This window comes from Tasmannia lanceolata, unplaced genomic scaffold (assembly GCF_043159265.1).
Source record: "Tasmannia lanceolata isolate RefF3 unplaced genomic scaffold, GAP_Taslan_0.1 ptg000002l, whole genome shotgun sequence".
NCBI classification, from domain to species: Eukaryota; Viridiplantae; Streptophyta; class Magnoliopsida; order Canellales; family Winteraceae; genus Tasmannia; species Tasmannia lanceolata.
The window spans coordinates 50600351-50627655 of NW_027518679.1; the positions used below are offsets into that span (position 1 = coordinate 50600351).

A 27305-nucleotide genomic window follows, 5' to 3' on the forward strand; every position below is an offset into this window, starting at 1 on the left:
TAAGACTTCAATTGTTTAACCTCCGTGCCGCCGTGCGGAAGTTGGGGACGATTCTCGCGCTGTTTCTTACATCATCAAAACAGTTGACGAGTAAGGGCAGTTCGGTAATTCTCCTCACCTGGATGATTCTGTTGAACAAGAGTCGGCTAAATCTTCCTCATTTTCTCCCTCATCTTTTCCCATTCATAGATGTGGAGAACAAAAAGAAAGACTCTTTCCCTCTCCCTTTCCTCTAAATCCACCACGCTCTTTAAAAATTCAACCCATAGAACAACAACAAAAAAACAAACCCTAAAAATCTGATTCGATAGAGGAAATTCACTATCGATAGGCGAAAGATCGAAGAGGAGAATCATGTCGTTTGATTCCGATTCTTCCAATGGAGAATACAAATTCTTCCGCCAAATCAGCCGCGACCGTAATTCCTTAATTCTGATTTTTTTTTTTTTTTTTTTTGAATTTTGCTTATCCTATATTCCTTCCTAGGGTAAATCTTTGCATTTTGCCTTTCCCTGTAAATTGCAATGAATTCATTTCGAACGAGTTTCGTAATTGATCTGTTTTTGTTCTGATTCCTCTTTTTCGCTTTTCATACTAGAGCTTAATAATCGCATATTACATATATGGGCATTCAATTGTTGTGATAATGAACTTCTAATGAGAACTTCTGGTAAATTTGAAGAAACGAATGGATTGTCAGATGAACAAACTATTGGAATTGGCTACCCTTCTTGTAGGACAACATTCCTAGATATAAAAAAAAATCATAGATTGCTGCTATCCGTACCGAGAACAACCCTTTTTCCCAAATGCATATATCTGTATGCCTTGATCAAATAGCTTGATCTCTATCTAGTGAGATGGTCTTACCCATACAATTTGGTGTTGACCCACACACACACACACATTCCCATCACTGAGGATGGCTGAAGGTCAACTTTGGAGTGGGATTTGTAAAACACGTGTAAGGAAAGGTAGAGAGGAGTGTTTGGCATGCTTTCAAGGGCCAAAAGCATGTAGTGATTGCGTCTTTTTTCTTTTTTGTGTGTGCCCAATGTGACATGGCTTGCTCTTTCAATAGAGCTAGAGGTTATGGTGTTGTGGCATGGCATTAGCGTGTTTTCTGAGTTTAAGGAGATTCTATGCATTTAGTCTGTTGGGTGAAGAAAGAATCTCTTTTACATGGTGTTTCTATTGCATTTTAGAGAGAGAGAGAGAGAGAATAGTTTTACTGGTTTCTAGGCTGGTCAATTCTCTCATATGCATTGGGAAGGCAACTTGAGCTGATCATTAACGATTTTTGAAGTTACTTAAACAGAGCTAGTGACCCGGACTGATACGTCACATAGATTTACTTCCATTCTTGTTTGCCCCTATGTGGGAATCTTCTTATACATTATATTTCTTTTTTAAATAAAGTTTATTGGCTTTATTCATTTTGTTCAAAAAAGAAAAAAATAAGAAAAAAGCAAAAAGGATTTAGCCAACAAATGCCAATCATATAATCACAAAATGTAGGTTTAATGATTTAGCCATCAATTGCCAATCATATAATCACAAAACATAGGTTTAAATTACCTAATCAGGTTGGGTTTCTCTTCAGAACATTCCCAATCATGTGGAGCCATTCTCCACATTCTATTGCTACTTTTTTAGATCTTATGTTCTTGTATTCATTTATTTCCTGGAATTTACTTTGAGATAACTTATAAATGAAACTCTATTGTTTTCTCTTTGTATTAGTTTCCATGCCACCCATACTTACAAATTGGAGCTTGATTTGTGATAGTACGTAGGTTGTAATAGTTTAGTTGACATGTGCTTGGTTGAATCTGTTATTATGTACATGGAAAGGTCCTTGCTTTTATTATCTTTTGACTGCATGCCTGCTAAATTTATGCTATACTTTCTGCTTATGTGTGTTGGGTCTCAGAATCTGACGGCATGGTTAGCACTTCCAGGCCTGTTTTTGCCCTGATGCATGCCAGCACTTTTTGTGCATACCATGATTTTTGTTAGCTCAATGTTTCACATCCCTTGACTTAAGTGAGTGTATTCCCTTGTGCTATGTCGGTTTTTTTATAACTTTGGCTGTATTTAACAAGATCCACTCCTGCTAGAAGCCAAAGGTAGGTGCTTGTGGAAGTTAATGGTGATGGAGTAGGACCATTTGGATTGTCTTCTATTCATATATGACACCAAGTAGCTGGAATGTTAAAGCTCCAAGTTGATGACTGTACATGATACCTCTTGAGTGGTTTTAAGATCTTGAACCTAGACTGGATCCATAGTAACATGAATCATCCTAAGATTTATGAGCACACTAAGGATAGTGGTTGAAAAAATGGAGAGATAAGAAGGAATAATGAAGAGTAGCTTAGGACGAGCTGCATATGCTAACTCGCTAGTGTTTAGTGTATTTTCTTCACAAGCCTTTGTTGTGTTTCATCTGTTAACTATGCCAATGTCAGATAGAATGAGATTCACACTCAAGTAGGAATTATAGTTTTTACTCCTTTTTGGAATTAATATTTGTTACATAGAGTTTGTGGTATGACCTTTGCACAAAATATGGAGTACAAGGAGAGGGTATGATATTTGAATTATGCATCCACCGTTTGTGATGTGAAACTAATAATTTAGATGAAGAGCCATCAAACTTAAGGAGTGTATAACTAAGCTCACGTGTTGTGTTACGTAACTTACGTTGGTCTATGCAGATATAATTCATACTGTTAGGAGAGCTTTATTTATGATTTCTGGCTGTCAAGTATAGTATTCTATCGCAACTAGCCATGTTAACAAATTAATTAAGTTTGTTAAGTATAAAAATTAAAAAACGCCATATCCAACCGCTTAAGCTTTTGGAGTAATTGGTTGTTTCACATGGTATCTGAGCAACAGGTTCGGTGTTCAAAACTCCTTGGTATTAAAAATCCATATGTAATGACCAACCCAAAAGAGGGGCCATATGTGCCACGTGTAGGCCAACCCTAAAAAAGGGGCCACACATGAGGGGGAGTGTTAAAGTATAAAAGATTAAATAACTCCATCTCCATCAGCTTAAGCTTTTGGAGTAATTGGTTGTTTCACAAAGTTAAAACACTACTTATATGCCCTTTTTAAGCATCCGACATAAGATTTTCATTATATTTCTTTCCGTTTCTTTACGTAAAGTGCACACATGTTTTTTTGTTAGTAGGTTTGGTTTGCTTTGTCTGTGGTTTTCACGCTTACATTCATTCTTAATTTTAAGAATTCTTTTTATCATCTTGCTCTATACGTCCACCCATTGATTTTGTTGACTGAGAATCAGCTTGTACATGGTACGCTTCCCCATGTTGCTTACTTTCTGTCATATTGATTGCTCAGTTGGTTAATTTTCTCATACCTTTTTCTCTTGTGGTATTGTTTAGGATTATTGCATGAAATGCTTCGATCGACGAAAGTGGGGGATTCCAAAAGTACTTGGAAGGTATTTCTTATTCTCTTTCCATTATTTGACGTTTATGATTTTGTCGATATACATTTTGCTTTGCTAACATATCCTGAACATAGATGACTTTTCAGAGGATTTGGTTTTACCATGTCTTGCGATGTTAAATACTTTAGAAATAAGATCTAGCACTCCATGACATGGAATACTTTGGTCCTTTGCACTTCACTAACTTTTACATTGATTTTGTCCTCGTTATCAGCTTTGTAAGCACTGCTTTTGAAATCAATAAACAGGATTTCATCTTCCTGTTTTTATTATTTATACATTGTGATGTTTGAGTACTTGTTCCAGTTTCTTCGTTGTCTAGTTTCTTCACTGTCTAGTTCTCGATACTATTTTATTTTCATTGATGACTTCACTTCATAGCTTTTTGCTTTTGTACATTGTTAAAGTACAAAAGATTAAATAACTCCTTCTTCAACAGCTTAAGCTTTTGGAGTAACTGGTCGTTTGACACGGTATCAGAACAAAGGTCCTGAGTTCGAAACTCCTTGATATTAAAAATTTACATGCAATGGCAAACCAAAAAGTGGGGCCACATGTGCCACGTGTAGGCCAACCCAAAAAAAAAAAGAGAGGAGCCTCACGTGAGGGGGAGTGTTAAAGTAGAAAAGATTAACTAACGCCTTCTCCAATAGCTTAAGCTTTTGGAGTAACTGGTCGTTTGACATACATCAATATGACACTCGTATCAATATGTTTACAATTGATGGGGTAGGAGAATTCATGTCCCATGTCTTTTTTAGTATCATGGAATTAAACACCAATCGTCATTCTATACTCTAACTCAAAATGGAGAAGGGAATGTAAACATCGTCATATCACAAAATATGGGCTCTCTATCATGTTTCATGGCGGTGTACTTAAAGCACCTATGGTGGAGCTTTCCATACGGCCATCCATTTGATTAATTGTTTTTTTTAATGTTGATGAGATTTTATTAAAGAAAGGAATTAAACGGGGTGGGACGACCCATCCCCAAGGGCAACCTTAGGTATGTTGAGGGTAATTGATCCACATTACAACCCACGATCCCTGTAAGCCCTTGGATCGCTTCCAGGTCCATATGAATGCCGAATATTTTAGACTTATGGAGGTTAAATGATATGAAAGCATATACTAGTCCTTTTTCACCATGCAAAACATACTTTAAGGAGGACGATATGATTCATGTAAGGTGTATGAGAAGGAATTTCAACAGGAGAAGGAATCTCAGCAGGAGAAGGAATCTCAAGGAATCTCAACAGGAGAAGGAATCTCAACAGAAATGATAGAGGAGATGGATGCACTTATAAGAATAGTACATGGGGGATCATTTCTAAAACAGGAAATGGAGCAGATGCGTTTACAAGATTAAATACAAAGAGTTAAGCAATATAATAGTTTACTTGTAACTAAGCATTTTGATCAGAAACATGATCTAGATTATGATGAAACATGGGGCCTTCATTGTTGGAGGAGATAATCTTGTGTTCTTTACTGCACATCACCCACTGCAAGAATTAAGGATGCTGCACTAACTTTGGTGTTTTTTACTGCGACGTCAATGTGCAGAAGTTGTTTTTGGGTCCAATTTTTATTCTTTCTATAGAACACATTGAGAGTGATCATCCTTTTCTCCTGTATAAGCTTTAAGATGGTGAATAGGTTTCTGAATATATTTCGGGTCATGATCAATCTGCTTTTTTTTCTTTCAAAATGGCCATTACAGGGGATCACCATCAATTTTGTAGTTGGCAAGGTTCCTATGTTTCAAGGAAACATATTAGATTGAGGGTGCTCATTGGATTGCTATTTATGTATTTGGGGGTATATTTGTTTTTTCAAATATACATGTATCTCCTTAAATAGGTCATTTGATCTTCAGGAACCATTAATCAATAAGTTCCTTCTACAGTTTATCATGAGGGATTTGCTTGGCAATTTCACGGAAAGCCATTTTGCGGCCGACTTTTGCATGAGAGAACAGCCACACAGTCTCACTTTTCAGCAGATTTTGTCTTATTCATTTAATTCATCTGAGGTGGCTGTTCTCTCATGCACAAGTCAGCCGCGAAACGGCTTTCCATGAAATTGCCTAGCAAACTCCTTATCATGAACGTCACCCTCTTTATTTCCAGGTATTTCTCTCAACATCATTTTTACAGTAACATATTGACAAGTGGCAGCAACTGTGCAAATCTCATTGAGCTCCATGAAATTGCCTAGCAAAGTCCATGTCGCTGTTGCTGGTTATAGAATTTATTACAAACTTCTTTTCTTTTATCTTATATTTGATTATTACTGGACACAAACTCTTTAACATTAATGAAATACTATTACAATCAAGGAAAAAGGATAATTGCACAATTATTTTCTTCATTATTGGTTTTCTGTGAAATTATAAAAATACTAATGTCTAACACAGTTGTGGTTAATTTCAACTTATTGCCAACAGGTACTCATCATGGACAAAATTACTGTCAAAGTCATGTCTTATTCCTGCAAGATGGCTGATATCACTGAGGAAGGAGTTTCATGTAAGCAACAAGGGGGCATTCTTTAGAAGTTCAATGCTGCAATATTCTCCTTTGAACTTGCTTATCTACTGATTTGTGGTATTTTGATGATTTTCCTTGAACCGAGGGTATTCTGGTCTTTTTTACCTGATTTGTGGTATTTCTGATACTAACAATTTCTCTTTCTTTTTTTCACATCTGCATCCACCAATGATATGCTACTTTTCTCATCCCTACTTTCCTCATGTCATATTGGCTGTCAATAGAAAAAGGATACCTTCATTGACCCTGGGTTTCGCCTATTAATTCTGTACTTTTTAGATTGATGGCGTAGCGAAATATAACTTTAGTTTCTATGTAACTGTTTGACTGTTACTTGCTGATGGGATCTGGATTGTCTTGTTTTTCACATATTCTCTTTCTATCTCTAGACATGTTACTCTCATGTATCAACTTTTGGTAGTTCAATCTTTGCCTTTGTTTTGGTGTTCATGGTATCCTTCTTAGACCCGTACTTAAGGTTCTTGAATATTATGAATTTTAGAAATTTTCTATCTTTGTTATTTCAAATTTTTTTTTTCAATGGTCTTGTAGAAATTTTCTGTCTTTTTATTTCAAAGTTCTGTTTTATTTCTTTAAGAGCTCAAATAAACTTGTGCTAAATGGGGTTTGGCCTTGTCTTAATGTGATTTTTCACTTACTAGTGTTCTGCTGATGCGTCTATTTTTCTTGAATTAACAAATGTCGGTTATACGGATAGAGCTTACCTGGCTTCTAGTTTTTTACTTGCAGTGGTGGAAGACCTGTACAAGCGAAGGCAACCACTACCCTCAATGGATGCTATATATTTTATCCAGCCGCTAAAAGAAAAGTAATTATCTTTCTAGCATCGATTTAGTTCTTTATATCTCTCTTCTTTTTCTGTACTAGTCAGAGAGGAAATTCCAATTGCTAACCAGTTTATCTTTTTATGGGGTGCAAGCTGTTTGTTTTTATTCTTTTTAATGCGTGGGTTACCGAGTTACATCCTTGAAGTGAGATTGGTTAGCATCTTTAGGTGAACTTAGACACGCACTCATGGACATTTACTACCAAAAGGAACATAAGTAGACTTTGGACTTAATCTAGCCTTAGGATGCACTTAGCTTGGAAGATATTTGATTCTACAAGTATATAGATAGACGTTGCTACTCTCAGAGGCGGTCGAGTCTTTTCAAGAGTTCCAGCCATTGCAGCGATCGTAAGGCTCGTAACTGAATGCCTGCCCTATACCTTTGAGTGACAGGTCTTAATGTTCACATGGTTATAAACATCCACCAACGCATATCGATTTCAGATGATATGTGTCAAATTTCTTGGGGACCGAAGTCCCAAGTAGGTTCGGACTGATGTCCTTCCATGCCCCCCAACCAAAAACTTCCATATATCCAGAAAATATTGTCGCCCATTTCATTTATAAGATAAGTAAGTTGAAAAGTAAAAGAAATGAGATGATCACCTTCTTTCAAAACATGTAATAATCACCATCTCTCAAAACATGTGAAATGTTTATGGTTAGAATGAAAATTACTATTTTAGACTTGCTCGACAACGCATGTCACTAGGTGTTTGATCTTGTTAAACCATTATACATGGTTGCCTTGTTTTCGTGATAATTTTTAAGTGTATATTTGTGCCTAGTCTAGCATTTCCTGAACTTTCATCTTAGACATTCATTGCTTGCATGCCCTTTCATAAAATTCCATGATTTTGAGAAATATCCCTACAAAACATGTTTTAAATTTCCAGAGAAACTGACATAAAGTGACCAAAATGTTTCTGTTTCCATCCCCACTGAAACACATACCGAAACCAAACACACACCAAACCAAAACCTAATTATATTAGTGGTATATGATTCCCGTATGTGTTACATAAATATATTTCTATGAATCATTTGTAAAATGTGGTGTGTGCACCATTCAAAAAAAAAAATGTCGTGTATGTATTATATATGAATTAGAGGGCGAGCCTTGGCGCAACTGTGAGGTTGCTCCATTGTGACCTGGTGGTCACATGTTCGAGTCACGGAAACAGCCTCTCTGCAAAGCAGGGGTAAGGCTGCATACACCTAGCCCTCCCCATACCCCGCAATGGCGGGAGCCTCGTGCACTGAGCCGCCCTGTATGTATTATAGATGTATTACATGTGAAATGTGGTATGTACTGAATTATCAGATATGTGCGACAACACATGTCACTAGGTGTTCAATGTCGTTGAACTTTTATGGGTGGGTTTTTTCATTGTGATGGGTTTTGAATATGTATTTGTTCTTATTGTAGTCTTTCCTGAAGTTTCATCTTAAATGTCCATTCTTTGCATATGTTTCCACATGTTTCCATACTTTTTCAAGATATCCACTGAAATTTTCATCGAAAACTGGCATGTTTCCATTTCCATCACGACTGAAATGCATATCAAAATCGAAGCCGGAAACCTTGCTACGAAGTAATCACGAATCAACACTGTCCAAACATGGTATCCTACTATCCTTGTAGCACTTGGTGTTTGAGAAGTGTTCAGAATTAATACCTGACCAACATTTTTCTTATTGCTGTTGTCTTAGGTGCTAAGCCAATTTGAATGGTATTACCTTGATAGTAGCATATATGTTATTTCCATATTTTTCTTATTTTCTTATGCAGAACTCGGAGTATTGGGATAAAGCAGCTTACTTGAAATTGACCACTTCATTTTCTCACCAGCCTTTATCTATTATTTTTTCATGATTTTGTTTTCCATTTCTTGCTTTGTTGCAATTCTTTTTAATGGTCTAACACGCTTCATGCACATGGTGCTATTATTTGTTGGAAGCAGTGTACATTTCTTGTCGAATCCTTGGAATTTGTGCTTTTGTTTTTCTGCATGTGATTGCAGAACTTTCAGCATTTTGAAATTAATATTTTATATGCTCTGCTGGATTTAAGCACAACTGAAGGTACTACTTTTCAAATTTCTTTACAGGATAGATTCTGACTCCTTTTGGTAATATGCAGTGTTGTTATGTTTCTATCTGACATGTCAGGAAGATGCCCTTTGTACAAGAAGTATGTGAAGGATTTCTATTTTGTTTACATTCTAGTTATCAGGATTACGTTTGAAAGAACTTCGGATTTTCTTCAGTTTCCTGTACATTAAATTTAATGTTTTCTTTGTGTACAGGGCATATGTGTTCTTCAGCTCACCTATTCCAAAGGATTTAGTTTCTCACATCAAGAATGATTCAAGCGTTCTACCCCGAATAGGTGCATTGAGAGAGGTTAGCTGTTGATTATTTTCTGACCCAAGTATGTTGATAGCTTAGCTTGTTTTGATTAATTGAGAAAGTATATCCAGGGTTCTAAAAATCGGAATCGAATCGTAAATCGTAACAGGGTTCGAATCCTAAATCGTAACATTTTTTCAGATTTATATATACAAAAAAGATAAAAATATTAAAAATTATAAAAATGTAAAAAATAAGAATAAAATGAGTAATTATGGATTCACTGAGAAAGTATATGTATATCTACTTGATAGTGATTTTCTTGCAACATGCAGATGAATTTGGAGTTCTTTGCTATTGACAGTCAGGTATATTCCTGTCTTTCATGATTCACCATTTCCTTGTTGACTTGAATCCCTAACTCAAGCCATTCATGGCTTTTCAGTACTATTCAAGGTTCTTGCAGCTTAAGATCATTGCCTTCTGTAAAGGCTATAGTTTCTGAATGTAGAATATCACTGACCATATATATTCTTTCATATTATGTTATTGCATTATAGGCGATGGCATGTTTGATAGTTTTCACAATGTATTTTGGTCTATTGTGACATCTCCCATGCAGGGGTTCATCACTGACAATGAGAGGGCACTGGAGGAACTCTTTGGGGAAGATGTGGACAATTCTCGCAAGTATGATGCCTGTTTAAATACAATGGCCAACCGCATTGCTACAGTTTTTGCTTCACTGAGGGTATGTTATCAACACTTAATGTTCACAGTAGTTGGCATCTGTCAAATGTTTATTATATTTATACATAGATTTCACTCGTATTCACAGGCTCCCTTCTCTCTCTCTCTCTCTCTCTCTCTCTCTCTCTCTATATATATATATATATATATATATATATATCAGTGTGTGTGTGTAGTTGGCATCTGTCAAATGTTTATTATATTTATACATGGATTTCACTCATATTCACAGACTCCCTTGTCTCAATATATATATTGTGTGTGTGTGTGTGCGTGTGCGTATTTGGATGCATGCATCCATGTGTGGGTGAATGTATGTATGCATGTGTAGGTAGGTAAATACCGAAATATTATATCCACTCGTAAGATTAGGAATGCCACCTTTCAGTTTGAAAAATTAAAGGCAAATCAGACGATGCAAATACCATGGTTGGTAAATGCACAAGTTGAATAGTTGCTATAACATTGCATATATGTGTGTGTAAGCAATCATCCTTTCACTTCCCACACGTTCAAGCTCTCTTCGTTTTTCTCATCTCATCTTATCTCACATAAGGTATAACAATACATTCTATAGGTTAGGTCAAAACCTGTGTCTCCTCTCTCATAGTCCAACTAGGATACACAACCAACATCCCATAGTTTCCATAATCGTGCAAAACTCAGTCTCTCTCCCTTTTCTTTTCCCAATAGGAAACTATATGAGAAAGTCCCACCTATGCGTGGGAACAAGACACCAATCCGAACAATCTCCAAATTGGCTTGTTTCGTAGCCACCTTGCAGATTTTTTTAGCGTCTCCACCTGTTTGATGTCCCCGCAAACAACAATTGGCTTTCTGCAACCACCAACTACACGCAACATCGAATCGTCCAAGTCCTAACTCTGCCTGACTCAATCAACAACCAATGTATATGTGTACCTTACCATGAGTCAACTCAACTGGTCAACTTTGGAGAGGGACCTTGATCAGTCCTCTCCACCAAGAGGAACTTTCACCTCCTTATCGTTGCATGCTTCCTTAAAATCTGTCTATGCACCAACGCCGGAGGAGACCCTGTGTGCACATATGTTACTCTTTTTCCAACCATCTAATGAGGTACTAGGAGCCCCATCTGTCATCATGTTCCCCACTAGACAATACGAACCATCATACTTCTCCCCTTTCATTAGAGGACCATACAACAACGTGTAATTTTCATGGCTCTACCTATCGCTAAATACTTGCAACACCTGGAGTCCAGCCAGCCTAGTATCTCTAGATTCCTTCACATCTTTGAAATATGTCACGCCACTTCATCAAAATGATGATCTTCACAGTCTCAAATTGCGTGTTGTCACAAGTTGACCCGTCACCTTAGGACACAACACCTTTCCTTCTCTCATGAAACATATCAAAATATCTCCTCCTGGGGCACACATGAACAAAGCAACCCAAATCTAGAATTCAATCATGTAGAGAAGTGATTTTACCTTTGGTGATCGTGAGATATGTGAGGACATCTCTGACCATCTAGTTTTGCTCATCCGTTACTGCCACCACCATATTTCAGGCACTATTGTCCAACTTGTCAGCTTGCTTGGACAATCCTGCTTGATGTGATCGTAACCCTTGTAATGATATGACATTGCATGTGTTGAGAAAATCTGCCGGGCAATTCGATCCGATCGTGGACAAATATAACGGAAAAGTAAAATAAACAAGCAAATCAAGCCACAAGATGAATACCAAGATTTTACGTGATTCGGCAAAGCCTACTCCACAGGCGAGAAACACCATCTTCCACTATGAGAAAAAACAATATACAAGGATTACAATGGATTAGTCACAAACCCACAAACCCGCAACCCTTTCCTTGCTTCTCAAACCTAAGATCGTACCCAAGAGAAAACCCAAGAGAAAACCCCAAGAGAAACCCAAGAGAATACCCCAAGAAGAAAACCCAGATAGAAAACCCTCTATTCTTCTTCTTCTCCCTTTGTCTCTCTCTCTCTCTTCACTTCTCTTCTTTTTTTTTTTCCTCTCTTTCCCTCTCTTGAAGAAAGTCACTTCCTCTTTTTAGTTGTTTCCAAAAAATCCAAATAAGAGGGTTTCTATCTTTGCCTCTTGCCTTCCCACCCAAGCCACCTACGGTGGGTGGGAAATAAGGCAACTTTCCAACAGCATGCCTTTCCCATGGGCCCTGTATCTCAACCTTGTTGTTTTCGGATTACTTGTCAGAAGACCCTCCTTTTCCATTCCAGCACAAAAAACCAATCCATGCTTTTGACCATCTTCTTGATTAGGCTTCCTAATCTTATTTGACAAAAGCACTCTCATGATTTCTTCCAGCTTCATTGTATCCTTATTGGGAAGCAATGTTATCACCTGACTGTTATACTAATCAAGAAGTAACGTAAGAAGCAATAATGCCTTGTTTTCTTCCTTCAACTTTCATGATTTCATCAACTTTATGGAGTTGATCCACAAGCCCATTAAATACTATCATATGTTTCAGAAGATTTCCGTCATCCTTCATCTTCAACCTGTACAATTGCCGATCGAATACATTTGGTTGGCTAAGCTTTTCGACATGTAAAGCTTCTCCAACTGCTCCCATATTTTCGTTGCAAATTCTTCCTTCATAAAGTTAAACATAAAGTTATCTGCAAGAAACAATTGAATAAAACTGAAAACCCTCGATTCATTGTCTTCTCACTTGGCCTTCGTCATCTTCTCCAGCTTTCTAACCTTTCCCTTCAATATTTTAGCAAGGCTTTGTTGAACTAGGATGTCCTTCACTCTCCTTTTCCGAAGAGTGAAGCTCCCCTTATTATCAAATTTCTTGGTCTCAAATTTGGAGGTTGATCCCTTGTCCACTTTGCTAGATTAACCCTTGATACCCTCCTCATACTTGAAAGCAAACAATTCAATTTTGGTCATTCGATTGGGCTAACACTGAGTTGATTGGCCAGGGCATAGCCGATCGTTCTCTAGTTATTCATTTGAAGTATCAACCAGCCAATCGGCTAGGTTATGGCCAATCTGTTCAATGTTGTGCTGATAGGCCAAATAGAGAATTCCACTTCAAAAATCTAAGTGGGTTTCACTCATTTGCTCTCTCAATCAATCCAAACTCCTTTCAATCAGTCCTCACACTTCCAAAAACAAAACTGAACCACAAAGATCATAGACGAAGGTTACCTCTGACTAAACTTCTCCTCCTGTTGGAATCTCCATCAACCTTTCAAAACTGTCATTCGTTATTGTTCTTCGCCAACGATTGCTCAAATCACGACGCTTGTTTTTCAGCACAAACCACTAACCTTGCGCTCTAATACCACTTTGTTGAAAGAGTTTTGATACCACTTGTTGTTAAATAATGGATAATTCGTTGTTGGACCAACGCACAATCTACACGGTACATGCATAATGGAAATAAAAAAGTCACAATAAAAAAGTCATAATGGAAATAAAAAAGTCACATGATTGTTTTGTGTTGTTCAACAAGCTTGCCTATATCCACAAGTGAGAGTATGAAAGAATATACGAAGATTAGAATGGGATTAAACTCAATCTCAAACCCAATCCTCACCTTTCAACCCGAAGATCGCATATTCGAGAGCACCCAATGTCTAAGCCCGAAGATCGCATATTCGAGAGCACCCAATGTCTAAGCATACCACCTTTCGCTTCCCACACAGTCAAGGACTCTTCGTTTTTCTCATCTCATCTCACATAAGGTATAGCAATACCTTATATAGATTAGTTCAAAACCTATGTCTCTACCCCCTACCCCCTCCCCTCTCTCTCTCTCCTAGGAAATTACATGAGAGAGAGAGAGAGAGAGTCCCACCTACTCGTGGAAACAAAGCACCAATCCCAACCCGACATTTGCTTTATTGAGATATGATAACTTCTACGACTAGAGAAGCAGAGGCTTCATACAAACCCTACAGAAAAAAGAGGCTTTATACATAAGGAAAATGTTTCAATTGTCAGAAGTGAAACTAATAACATGACTTGCATTTGTTAACTTCCCTAATTTTTCATGTGGTTCACCTCAGTTATGCCTAGCCTCCAATTTATTGAAGCCTTATATTATTCTGGGTTCCTTTTTTTTTCTTTTGGTGGGTTGGTTAGTCAATTTCCATTTATTATACTTTCTAAAATGTCTTAGGCATGTCTGTAATACTTTCTAAAACGTTTGGGTCCGTGCGCGCCCATGCGCGTGTGTCTGTCTGTGTGTGTGGCAAAATTTGTTTCAATTATTCAACAACGCAACTCAACTCAATTAAGCCTTTGTCCCAGACTAGTTGGGGCCGGCTTGGTTTCAATTTTTCTTTTAATTTTGTTACATTTCCTCAGGAACTTCCATTTGTGCACTATCGTGCTGCCAAATCATCTATAGAAGCATCTACAATGACAACGCTTCGCGATTTAGTTCCGACCAAACTTGCTGCTGGAGTTTGGAACTGTCTTGCAAAGTACAAATCTACAATTTCTCATTTTCCACAGACGGAAACATGCGAGTTACTCATCGTGGATAGATCTATTGATCAGGTTTAAACAACTTTTCTTATCATACTCATCTTTCTATTCCAACAGATGACTGAGAAGTACTTAACATTCTCTATCAGTTTAATTAGTGTTGAATATATTGATGATCCACATGCAGATTGCTCCCGTTATTCATGAATGGACATATGATGCCATGTGCCGTGATCTACTAAACATGGAGGGAAATAAGTATGTCTATGAGGTACACCTTCCCATAAACATATTTGCGATTTTGTGCCCCTGAGGCCTCTGTTTTATCTTTCCTTTGCTTAGTCCTCTTTAGGAAAACTTATATATGAGATGTTGTTTAGTCGCCAGGCAAGTCGGGAGCACCTGAGAGAAAGGAGGTCCTTTTGGAGGATCATGATCCTATATGGCTTGAGCTCCGGCATGCACATATTGCAGATGTATGTCTTAGGCTTTTCTTTTAGAAATTCTCATTTGGATCTATGATTGACTTGAATACTATTTGATCATTAACTGGCATGTCAGGCCAGTGAACGATTACATGAGAAAATGACCAACTTTGTATCAAAGAACAAAGCTGCACAAATCCACCATGGTTCAAGGTCAGTATTGAATTTCTTTGGATTCCATGTAGATCAATATATTTTTATTTCAATCATTTAGACTAGGAATTATTAATTTTGGGATTTAGGATTATAGATGCTTTCAATTGTTGTTGAGCAATTGTGTTTGTGATTATTTTTCTTTTGAAAGAATACCAAAACCTAATTTCATTATCACTTATCAGATTCTTTGATGATGGAGAGTGTTTTTTCTTTTAATTGAGTTAGTTTCTGCTGCCACATATCAATGATTGGGTAATTGGAGAAAATAATCACCACTTGTTGAGAAAATGGATAGATGCTTGTTGTAATTCAGCAGTTTAATAGAAACTCCAAGCTTTTAATTGTTAACGGCGATTAAGATCTGGAACTATTGGATACTTGCATATTGAACAATATGTTTACATTTTTTTTAATGTTAAAGATTTTATGATTAAAGGAATGGGTAAAGAAACAACTTGACTGAGATGGCAGAGGAGCACACCCATATGTGAGATACATATATATATATATATATATATATATATATATATATATATATATATGTATCCACCCCCCTTTTTTTGCCATTCCTCCCCTTATCGTTTTCTTTGCTTTTTTGAAATGATGAAATTACCCTCTTCACCCCAATCTCTCTTTCTCTCTTCTGTCCTCCCTAAAATGTAGGCGAAACACATTCAGCAGATTCACACCTATCTCCTGCATCATTCTCATTATTGTATCGCCATCGTTAATCCTTCCCACTTATCTCTTGCATCATTCACATCATATTATCGCCATCAACATTAAACACATCCAGCAAGTTCAGATTTATCTCGCGTCATTCTCATCATAGTCTCGCCATTGTTGATCCTCCACTTACTCCTGCATCATTCACAGCAACAACAACTGCTTCTTCATCACATCATTAGCAAAAATATTTAATGCTTGAGGTCAAGGCCTGCTTTCTATGCCTAATCGGATGTGGTCCGTCCGTGGACAGTCCTGAAGCGCTTCTGTAGTGGCCATACCCAAAAGCACTGAAGGGGAACAACACACATTTCATGTAATATTTTTATCTAATTCCATGATGTGAGATTGATGTTTAAGGGCAGAGACATCAATCCAAGTCATTTAAGTTTTGGGAGATGATATTTTCACTCCCCCTGCATTACGCATGCGCTCCCCTTATAACATGATTTGACTTGAAAAGTGGGCAACTTTAACACTTTTTGACGTCAAATCACATTATAAGGGGGGCGCATGCGTAATGCCACCAGGGGGGGGCGGGTGGGGGGTGTTGATGGGAGTATCATCGCCCTAAGTTTTTATAATTGATTTTGAAAAGAAATAATAAATTATTGAAATGGATGGTTGTTTTTTTTTTTTTTTTGGGTGTGAAAATAGAAGTAGAAGTTAAATGGGTGGTGGGGATTCTTGGCTGTAAAATGAAAGTAAGGAAAGGGTGGTAGTAGGTGTTTTTGTTTATTGAAAATGGAAATGGAGATGGAGCTGGGTGTGGGTATTTTCATTGAAGTGGCTGGTTGTGGGGTATTTTCTTGTGTGAAATGAAATGAAAAGAAAAATGGAACTGGATAATTGGTGTTTTATTTCTTGGAGTGAACTAATATGCAAAAAATGGGTTGTGGACATTTTTTCAATGGGAACAAAGAGAGATGGGTGGTACTTCGTGTAAAAGTAGGGGTGCAACTTGGCTCGGGCTCAACCTGAACCCGACCGATTCAACCTGATTTTGGATCGCGTTGAGTTGGCATTTCCTTGGGTTGGGTTGGGTTAGGGTTAAAGCCTTTGGCAACCCGATCCGAACCCGACCTCTGTCCTCTAATTTTATCCTGATTTTAAAAATTTCATGGTCATTCTTTCTTTTTGTTTTTGCCCTAGGCTATCCCGAACCCAACCACAACTCGACCGACCCAATTTGAAAAAAAACATGTTAGATGGGTCGGGTTAGGGTTGAGAGATTTAGAGACGGGTTGGGTTAGGGACAAGGTTGACCATCCTTGACACAAGGCTCGGGTTAGGGTTGAGGGAATTGTATCTCGGGTTGGGCTAGGGTTGACGTCACCCCTACCTAATCCACATAATTTTCATTTGAAACTAACGTTGAGTTTTCAAGTTTTAAATACACTGTTTTTAAATACACATGCAACATTATCAAAAGGAAAAAGCATTCATTAGGAAAAAATAATCACCTAAATAGAGAGCGTACTCTTAATTAAGAGGAAGTGTTTGGGAAGCGCACTTCTCGTAAATTTGGGAAGCGAGAAGAACTAAAGGTTTTAGATTTCGGATTCGATTCCGGCCATCATGGAAATCAAAATATTTAGGTTTTGGTGGAAATTTTGGCCGAAATCTTGTAAAATTTGTGGAAGTATTTCGGTTTCTCTTAAATTTCGGTGGAAATTTTGTAAATAAGTTCTACCCCTCATGAAAATGAAATTTCGGCGAAATCTTGAAAATTTCCGATTCAATGTGAATTTCATTTTAGTTCTGGCCGAAACTGACATATTTCGGCAGAAACGACATGTTTCAGCCAAAATTTTAAACTATCGAAGAACTTAGCTTCTGAAGCTAGTTTCCGAGGAAGCGAGCTTCCCATCCAAGTAGGAAGTTTCCAGTAACTATGTGTAAAGCTACCTTGAATCAAGGATAAATGAAATGAAGAGAGAAGAGGAAGAAGAAAATCTCAGGGGAGACAATATGAGAGTATTCTCATTGATTACAACATGAAATACAATTATCATACCCTTTATGGAGGGTATTATGATACAATGCATGTATTTTACTTTATAACAGCCACTCAAGCCCATGTGTGTTTCAGTGCATTTACTGCTTGTCCTCAAGAGAAGGTGATGATCACTGGGGAGCCCGTTGATGAAGATGTCAGCAACTTGATCTTTGCTCCTATTAAACAAAGGACATATTTCTCCACTCTTCACTTTTTCTCCCTTTTCGGCGTCATTGGGAACTTTCTTATTCTACCTTGGTTAAGCCCTAATCCCTTCTCATGTGAAACAAAAATATCTTTTGATTGGCCTCCCTTTTCTTTCTTCAAACTTTGAAACTTGGAAGCCTAAATCCCTATTTCCAAAGCTCCTAACACCAGCGCTTTCTGATCTACTCATACAAAATATGCGATACCGAAAGTTGAACAAACCCACTGTCACTACTCCTCCAGTCTCCCTATAGCAAAGCTGACCTTTTGACAGATTTCTTTGATTTGTCTTGGTTTCTTTTTCATTTACCATCTGTCATCCTCCTCCCTTGTTTACTTCACCCTACTCGATTTCTATTTCTTATCCCTCCATCTTTCTTTGTTACTTCCTCTCCATCTGACGTTGACTTCAGAAATGTCTCCATTTGAAGTTTTGGAAGCCGCAATCTCCACATTGCCAGCCCCCTCTCTCGAAACCCCTGTGCCCCACTTTTATGCTCATCGGCTCATCGGCAAATTATTTGTATTCCGAGCCTTTTAGTTCATCAAAGTGGGTTTTTGGACACTTCCAACAATATAGCTCCAAAGGTTTTTCTCTTGAATAAAATTTCTCATATAGTAGGCCCCTAATCTTTAACATGCATCATAAAATGATATACATCTTGTGGCATAACTCTTTACATTTTGTTCTAGCTGCCCACTTTGGGTTGAATGTGATTTTTCATTACACCAATGACAAATCTGCCCCTAATCTTCTCCTATTAATGATCTAACTATGCTGAATGAAATCAAGAAAACAATTACATTATGAGAAAAGGGGGAAGATCTCAAATGTACAAACTCTAACATGCATCATAAAATGATATACATCTTGTGACATAATCTGTGGCACTACTGGAAGTTTTATTTAGATCATGCGATTGTTCTATTCTAGTATGTTTTCTAACTCCTATATTATTTTCTCATAAAGAGATGGCGGTGAGCTATCAACAAGAGATCTGCAAAAGATGGTACAGGCATTGCCTCAGTACAGTGAGCAAATTGATAAGCTTTCCCTTCATGTAGAGGTTAGTTCCTTGTTCATACTACAAGAAACATGGGATGGCTCTATCTATATTTTTTTCCCAAAATATGATATAGTGATACTTGTATAGGCCCAATTTATTGTGTCACATTAACTTGGGTTGGATAGTGCATGGATACCTATGTTTTCGACTTAAATATCATGTTTCAAATATTTGGCATCCATCAAATTATGGCTCATCATTCAGATTTCGATAGAAAAGCGGAAATCCTACTGTTGCATATTTGCAAATAGGGATTTGCTAGCGTCCATAGCAGAAGGCATTTCGCAGATGGTCTGTTGCATCTGACAGCATCCACCTCGTGAATGAAGACAAAATCTGCTGAAAAGTGAGCCTGTGTGGCTGCTGTCAGATGCAACAGATCATCCACGAAATGCCTTCTGCGATGGACGCTAGCAAATCCTTGCAAATAGACTTTGAGCATATGAGTCTTAATGATAATATAATCAGTGTATAGCTAATAATTATTTCCTTATTTTAAAGTAAAATATTTCTAGCTAATATTTCCTTATTTTAAAGTAAAATATTTCTAATTTCATATTTGTATATCATAGGATAAATATCCATATCCTTTCTCGTGTCCTCGATATCATAAATCTTGAGCGTATACATATCCATGTTACTGTATCATTATTCCCAAAATCTATATCTTTAAACTCTATTAGCCATCAAGAAGGGGACAAGAGGCAAAAGTAGAATAGGCAAGCTTTTGGCATGTTATGTGTGAATTTGCTCATTGCCTTTTTACTCATACCTGCCTCACCAGTCACCATATATTATTTGCATCAGTTGTTTGTACTATATATTGGCTTCTTGAGTTTTTGTCCTTCAATTTTGTGGGAGCATTGTAGTCCACGTGGCTCACACTTAAGCACTCTTCCAGTCATTAAGGTTTTCAGCTTTATATCCGTTCAACAGTTGAAAGATTTTATGTCATCCCCATCGGAACAATTCCCTGTGGTCCTCTGACATTGGATAACTAGATGTGAGTCAGGTTTTTCTTTGTTCTTCTATTCTGTGTATTCAAATAACTGTGAGCTCTTACATGATGCTTCATTACTCTCCATGCTTATTATATTTTTGTCCTGTGAAGGAAAAAACCAGCAGAAATTCCAGAGATAACTTACTAGAAGTTGGTAATAGTATAAATGTCCTCTGAAATCCAGGGCTAAGTACGTCCTGAAAGTTCGTTAAAATCAAGCACCGGTCCCAAGACCCCAACCATTGATGTAAGAACTTCATGTACAATCAATGTTGCCCAAACAAGGCAACCCCAGGCTCCAAAACACTACTGTAATTAGAATTAGAAACAAACTCTCTCCATACAATCATACAGTTTTAGTAATTGGGGCTTGTAGAAAGTCCGTTGAAACAAATATAAAATTTAAAGTAAAATCACTAAAATCATAAAATAAGAATGCAACTCTTACTTAGATTCTCATTCCGAATAAAAGTGGCTGGACCAGCTGCTGCTGTCGGCATGATATCATGGGTCTGATGGTGACGTCATCAAAATTTATTTTTATTTTGGCGTGGGGGGTGGGGGGTCAAAGACACCTTTTGAGCCTTTTCCCTCTTAGCTTTTAAGTTATACTGGGCTCATTATAAGCATCGGAACTGTTCTTTTGGTTAGTGATGCCAGGTTTTACTTGTAAATTCTTTTGTAATATTGAGACTGTGTTCTGTTTTTCCTTTTGTTTCCATAGAGTTTTTATTCATCAAAGGAAAACAAATGTGGATGTTAGCATGATTTTTATTACTAGGACGAATCAAAATGCAATATTTGAAGCTTAATTAAGCTATGAATGCTATTATAAATAGACACTTAGTATGTGACTCCCATTATTTTGTAAAGCTGCCTTGGCATCAAAGCCCATGGTGTCATGGAGAAAATATTGATGCTTCACCTCCATTAGTACGTATAGGCAGAATTTTCCATTTCCTTATTTGGGAAGAGTTGAAGGGAACATGTTCTTAGCACGAACTCGGACTGGTGTGGCTCTTTGGCTTAAAGTCATGGGTATGCTCCCCAGTGACGGGAGTTTGAATCCCCCTTAGTAAACCCGATGCGCGTGTTTTACGGGTGATTGCGCTCATCCATAGGGATTAGTCCCGCCCTAAAATGGTGTGGGGATACCCTATGTCATAAAAAAAAATGTTAGCGCTGAATCTATGATTTGTGGACACGGACACAGAGTGTCGGACACGGCAAACTCCCAAAATTTAGAAACGTGGACACGGCTAAAATGGAAAGTAAATGTAATCATGATTTGTGGACACCAATTCGTGTGTTGATTCGTGCCAATGATTTTGAAGGTGACATTCAATAATGAGTTTCTTATGCAAATTACAATGGTCGTAATAACTTTCCTTTGAATAGGATTACAAAAGAATGAACAAAGATATTGGCCACAGATACCGTTTTGTCGTGCTAATCAGAAGAAGTTGATGCAGATTGCAGGGAAAGTTAATAAAGTGATCAAAGAACTTGGGCTTAGAGAAATTGGTCAATTAGAGCAGGACCTTGTATTTGGCGATGCAGGCACTAAGGAAGTGATCAATTTTCTGAGAACCAAGCAGGTTGCTACTTAAGGATTTAGTTTTTCATAAACACTTGCTTACCATTTCTTCTTACTTCTAACTATTGAGGTACTTTAATCATTCAAGTATAATTGATAAATCAATTTCCTTTCCATTGCAGGATGCCAGTCCTGAGAATAAGTTGCGTTTGTTGATGATTTATGCCGCCATCTATCCCGAGAAATTTGAAGCTGACAAAGGCACAAAGTTGATGCAGGTAAATATCCTCTGTTTTTATTTACCGACAACACACGCAGTCTATATTCTTTTTCTGGACACTTTTGTATGCTGTTTCATGTTTACCCTTCTTGCTGTAATGTTGTAGAGGAATGATAGAATGAAGGGTGCCCTTGCAAAAACCAACTTCAAGGGCGCCCTCATTTGTCAGTTTCAGCGAAGATCGTTTATGATGCCGCCGAAAAAAGTGGATGGCGCCATAAAATGTGGAACGGCTTTGACTTTTGCTGAAATTAACCAATGGGGGTGCCCTTGAAGCTGGTTTTTGCAAGGGCACCCTTCATTCTATCATTGCTCAATGTTTTGTTTTTTGTTTTAATGATCTATCATTGCTCAATGTTACATTGTGTTTTCAGTTCTAGAATTAGCATTACTATGACCCCAATCAGATTCATGAAAAAATATTTCTCTTTTTTCGTCAGTTGGCAAGATTATCGCCTGATGATATGAATGCCGTGAATAACATGAGATATCTGGTTGGATCGGATACCAAGAAGACCTCAGGAGGGGGTTTCTCTCTCAAGTTTGATGTTCAGAGGGTAAACATCTTTAGTGAGTCAAAGCTATGGTGTTCTTTGATATCGGTACAGTTGCCTATCTACTTACAGATTTGAACCTGACATATGGCAATTGTTCCATGTTTTTTTGGTTATCAGAAGAAGCATGCAGCTAGAAAAGAGCGAACTGACGAGGAAGAAACATGGCAACTATCACGGTTTTATCCCATGATAGAGGTATGCGTCATATTCAGGTTCTTATACCTCTTTACTTCGATGCATAATCTAATTCCGACATCTTGTTGTCTTGGTGATTTTTCGTATACAAGCTTCTCTGTGCATGGAATATCTGACATTTTGGTTTATAATCATAGGGAAGTTCCCATTTTAAAGCCGCATCTTCCAGTGGTGGTTGCCCATCTCTCACCCTTTGATCATGCGCAAATAGTTTTAGAAATTGTGTATATACTGATTCAACTTCTCATCATTATGATTTCTGTTTTTAAAGGTTTCCTACTTTAAATTTTGGATATTTTTATTTTTTGTAATAAATTTAACTATATTTATGACTTGTATTGCTAATGTTTGATACTGTCATCAACAATTATTGTAGTTTTTCCTTTTCCATTTCCTATTAATTTAATTGATTTTTTTCGCTGATCAAGTCCAACTGACCCAATGACCCCAAGGATTCAGTAGATAGTCTAATTTTTGCATCGTTTGGGGAGAGGTAGTAAATGGAAAAGATAGTGCCTATATTTTCAATAAAAAAATCTTTTTCCCTTTCTGTGTCAAAATAATTTCAGATATTGCCTTTCAGCTGCGCTCTCAACAATGCCTTGCTTCTGAATCAAGAGCTCTCAATCTGGTAGATGTGCATGTTTTACTCTGCTGCATGTCCATTGCAAGAGGAGGTCCTTCTACTGCTTGGACTTTTTCCCATATCTTTGTAGTGTCCATATGCGATTGTGTGCATCTATCTGCATTAGTGCATGCAGTCTAGTGTGCTGTTTTCTTCTGTTTACTACAGGGCACACATAGGACACACAAATGCCAAATACTGATATGTTAGCCCTTAAGGTTTCAATTTCGGAACTCATGCCAAGACACAGCAGGACTTCCTTGCTGTGGATCATGTTCACATCTGCTTTTTTTATGGAAACATTTCTATGATTTGACTTCTGCGATTACACTAAAAATGACTTTCTTGAAATTGAAAACATTTCTATCATTTGACTGCTGTGATGACATAAAAAAAAACAACTTTGTGGAAATGGAAAGTAGTTTCTTATGAAGAAATAAATGAAAATGCAATGTGATGATAATTAGCTTTTGCCTTGCAGCCAAGGATTTAAATTTCGGTTTCGGACATAGCCGAAAACGAAATTTCGGCCGAAATTCGGTAAAAAAAAGAAGCAAATTTCATTAACATACCGAAATTTCGGATTTTGGTGATATCGGTTTTGGTCCCAACCGAAATCCGAAATTTCGGTATTTCAGCTGAAATTTAAAACCATGCTTGCAGCAGAATGTTTCACATAGAAACTTGTACTCAATTTCCGGGATGCGCCACCCTATGTCATCAACATCAGATGGCATTAAGTGATCATGATTCTTGCTATCTTTCAGGAGCTGATTGAAAAACTAAGCAAAGATGAACTACCAAAGAATGAGTATCACTGCATGAATGACCGTAGTCCTAGTTTCCATGGTGGAAGCACTCAGGGTGCATCAGTACGAGCAACTCAAGTCCAGCCTGCTCACTCAATGAGATCAAGACGGACTGCAACATGGGCTAGGCCTCGTAATTCTGATGATGGGTATTCGAGGTATTATGGCAGTTATTCCTTCTCTTTTGCTTGAAAAGTTGTGCTCGTTGGAAAATATTCTGCAGGTGTTTATTTTCATGTTCCAATATAATTTGGTGTTTGTCAATTTTACTACTTTAAGCTGTACTGGGAGAGCTTATGGTAGTCACTACTGAATGAATGATTGAGCATTGCAGTCATTCGGTTATTTAACTAATTTTTTCTCCAGTCTATCAATCACTTTTCCTTTTCTCCTGGGCTAATTTCATAATTTTTTGTTTCGGTTGCTCTTATAGTGATTCCATATTGAAGCATGCATCCAGTGATTTCAAGAAGATGGGCCAGCGTATTTTTGTTTTTATTGTTGGTGGGGCCACTCGTTCTGAGGTAGGCCAATATCAAGCTTTTTGACGTGCTTTTCCCGATTTATTATGCGATTGTATTCTTTGACATTCTTCTAATTTTATACTTTTATCAGCTACGCGTTGCTCACAAGCTTACAACAAAGCTCAAGCGGGAAGTTATCCTCGGTTCTTCTAGTATAGATGATCCTCCGCAATTTATCACGGTAAACTTGTGAAACAATTTTTAGTCACTTCTGTTAATACTTTCACCATTTGAACCAAGAGTTTTTATAAATCTGATACAATTTCTTATGCATATATAACTAGACTTATTTGTATCACATAGGAAGCATGCCTCCAATTCAAGTGGATATTCTGGATCATGGTTTCAGAAAGCTTGCTTTTGTCAAACATGCTTCTTGATAAAACTCACTTGCTGCTATATGCACTTTTCTTTCTTTTAAAGACCATGGTTGTATTTTTTTTTCTCGGGCAAAGGATAAATCCAAGAGATTCTACTTGTTTTAAATACTTTCTACCTTGGTAGCACACTTCATTTACCCATCTAGTCTAATTTATCTTTTATTCTTCTGGTTACCTGCATTTCTATGCATCCAACTCATTTTAGTGACCAGATCAGAGAATGCCTTCTGATTAGGAAAACGTTCCAATCAACCTTAGTATCTTAACCTTCGCTGAGAGAGAGAGAGAGAGAAGGAAAAGCAAACTATGCCACATCGCTTCTCACGCCCGGTCGAAAAAACTGGAATTAAAAAGGGGCCCACCTCACCTCTTCCCGTCCCATGGCCAAGGCATCTTTCAGTTAATGCTTCGACCATGGCCTTCTTTTCCTGATGGGATTTATTCCGCCGAGAAGAGTACCTCTGAATTCTAGCTTTAGAGTACGAATGAGATCAGAAACACCATCATTGTGGGCAAGGATGCAATAGCTTCGGTTAGAGCAAAACCTGTAATATCATATCAAACCGTTTTTGTTTTCATAATCATTAAAATTTATTGTGAGTTTTGTTATGATCTCCTGTCACATATCCAACATTGATATCTTTTTGGATGGTAATCCAACATTGATAGTATATCTATTTTATTCAGCTTAATACCCACACCTTTGTTCTGATGTTGGTCCTCTTTTTATTGTAATTTCTTAGTTGGTCTGTTGATAGCTTTTTAGGAATTGTAACAGTCTATGAGAAAGTGTAAAATAAAAAATGTGGAACAGATCTCATCTCCTTTTATTTTATTTTATTTTATTTTATTCAAACAAGGATTTGTCATAAGGCTGCTTTACTTTCTGATGTGTTACGCTGTCTATGCGAACAGGTAGGCTGTTTTTAACTTTGTTACGAGATCGCATTTTTTTCTTTTTCCTGTTTTCCTTGGAAAACAATTGATTTGGCTTTTATTCTAAATGAGACTCCTTCCAAGCTTCCTAATCTTCCATGCTAGTTTCTCTATTGAAACCTCGTCTACATCAACATACGATAATCTTCTTATTCTTTATTTTGGAAAGTGATATATCCGCCCCTTTTGATCACCAGGAACACCCCCTGACAATGTTTGTGGCAATCAGGGGCATTGAAATTCTTCTGACATAAGTACAACAGCCCCTCTTTAGTCATTGATACACTGACAGGGGGTGTTCCTGGTGATCAAAAGGGGCGGATATATCATTTCCCTTTATTTTCTCTGTTAGCATTTTGTTTTTCTATATTTTCTCTTATAGAATCATAGAATTTGCTTTTCAATTATAATAAAAATAAAATAATTAAAAGAAACGCGATAGTGTTCTATAGACCCTTTATGTAACTCCTGACATCCATTGATGTTAATTGCAGAAACTTAAGTTGCTGACTGCTCAAGACCTCAACATAGATGATCTTCAGATTTAAGTCTTTCAGCGCGGCAATGATTGAAGAGCTCTTCTACTGAATGCAGGTGGGCCTTCTTTCATTTGTAACCATACATCTCTTCTTCCTTTTTCTTATTATTCTTTTTTATTATCGATTCCAAACTACTACCCATTTCAATATTTTAAAGCTTGAAATCAAGTTCTTAAGAGCTATATCAAGGTTTCTAGATTAGGATGTGTGAGTGCAGTTCTTCCTTATTTTGAAGTTGTAATTGATGGATTCAATTTTGTTGATTTCATGCTGTATAAATGTGTATATTCATACGAATAATCCGTCACAGTAACTTATCTCTGAGACTTCAATTGTGGGGCTGTAACATTTATGTTTTCCAAGTATATTTTGTAACTATTGTCAGATTTCTATTCACAAGAAAATTTCAGTCAATTAGTCTGTTGTTCATGATGGGGGGAACATTGGATTCTCGGTTAAGATATGTACAAAATATACCACACTTCATTGTTTATAAGAGATCTTACTTAATAATGATTATAGATGAGAACTTATTAAAATTTACCACTCTTTCCTTTTTCTTGTTTCTGTAGGCATGGCCAAGTACTAAGAAAGACAGCACATGTGGACCCAAAACTTCACACTCAATTCACGCTGAAATTCAGTGTTGTTTGAATCACTAGGCCTTCTCTTTATAGAGTAATGTATAAAGGGATTTGTCAAGGCAATTTTGCAGAAAGACATTTTGCATGAGAGAACACCTACCTCAGATGAATTAATTGAATAAGACAAAATACCTGAAAAGTGAGCCTGTGTGGCTGTTCTCTCATGCGAAAGTCAGCT

The 27305-nt window shown here is 37.2% G+C and overlaps 1 protein-coding gene across 1 annotated transcript; it reads left to right on the forward strand.

Annotated features, from left to right (window-relative positions):
• LOC143877338 (SNARE-interacting protein KEULE-like) lies at positions 1–26897 on the forward strand. Its single transcript, XM_077379341.1, has 21 exons — positions 1–418; positions 3417–3475; positions 5937–6018; positions 6790–6868; positions 9033–9083; positions 9199–9295; positions 9577–9609; positions 9864–9992; positions 14339–14533; positions 14649–14732; positions 14842–14937; positions 15023–15099; positions 19005–19101; positions 21574–21699; positions 21821–21916; positions 22359–22475; positions 22593–22670; positions 24063–24262; positions 24538–24628; positions 24720–24809; positions 26439–26897. Exons 1-21 carry the CDS (start codon positions 355–357, stop codon positions 26490–26492), a joined length of 1995 nt encoding a protein of 664 aa, XP_077235456.1. The 5' UTR covers positions 1–354; the 3' UTR covers positions 26493–26897.
• Positions 26898–27305: the final 408 nt, after the last annotated feature.

Excerpts from the sequence above, each read along its gene's own strand:
- LOC143877338 (XM_077379341.1), top strand. The coding sequence starts at position 355 with ATGTCGTTTGATTCCGATTCTTCCAATGGAGAATACAAATTCTTCCGC. Across the intron at positions 419-3,416 it reads CCGCCAAATCAGCCGCGACC|GATTATTGCATGAAATGCTT; the intron begins GTAATTCCTTAA and ends GGTATTGTTTAG. Across the intron at positions 24,810-26,438 it reads ATCCTCCGCAATTTATCACG|AAACTTAAGTTGCTGACTGC; the intron begins GTAAACTTGTGA and ends TGTTAATTGCAG.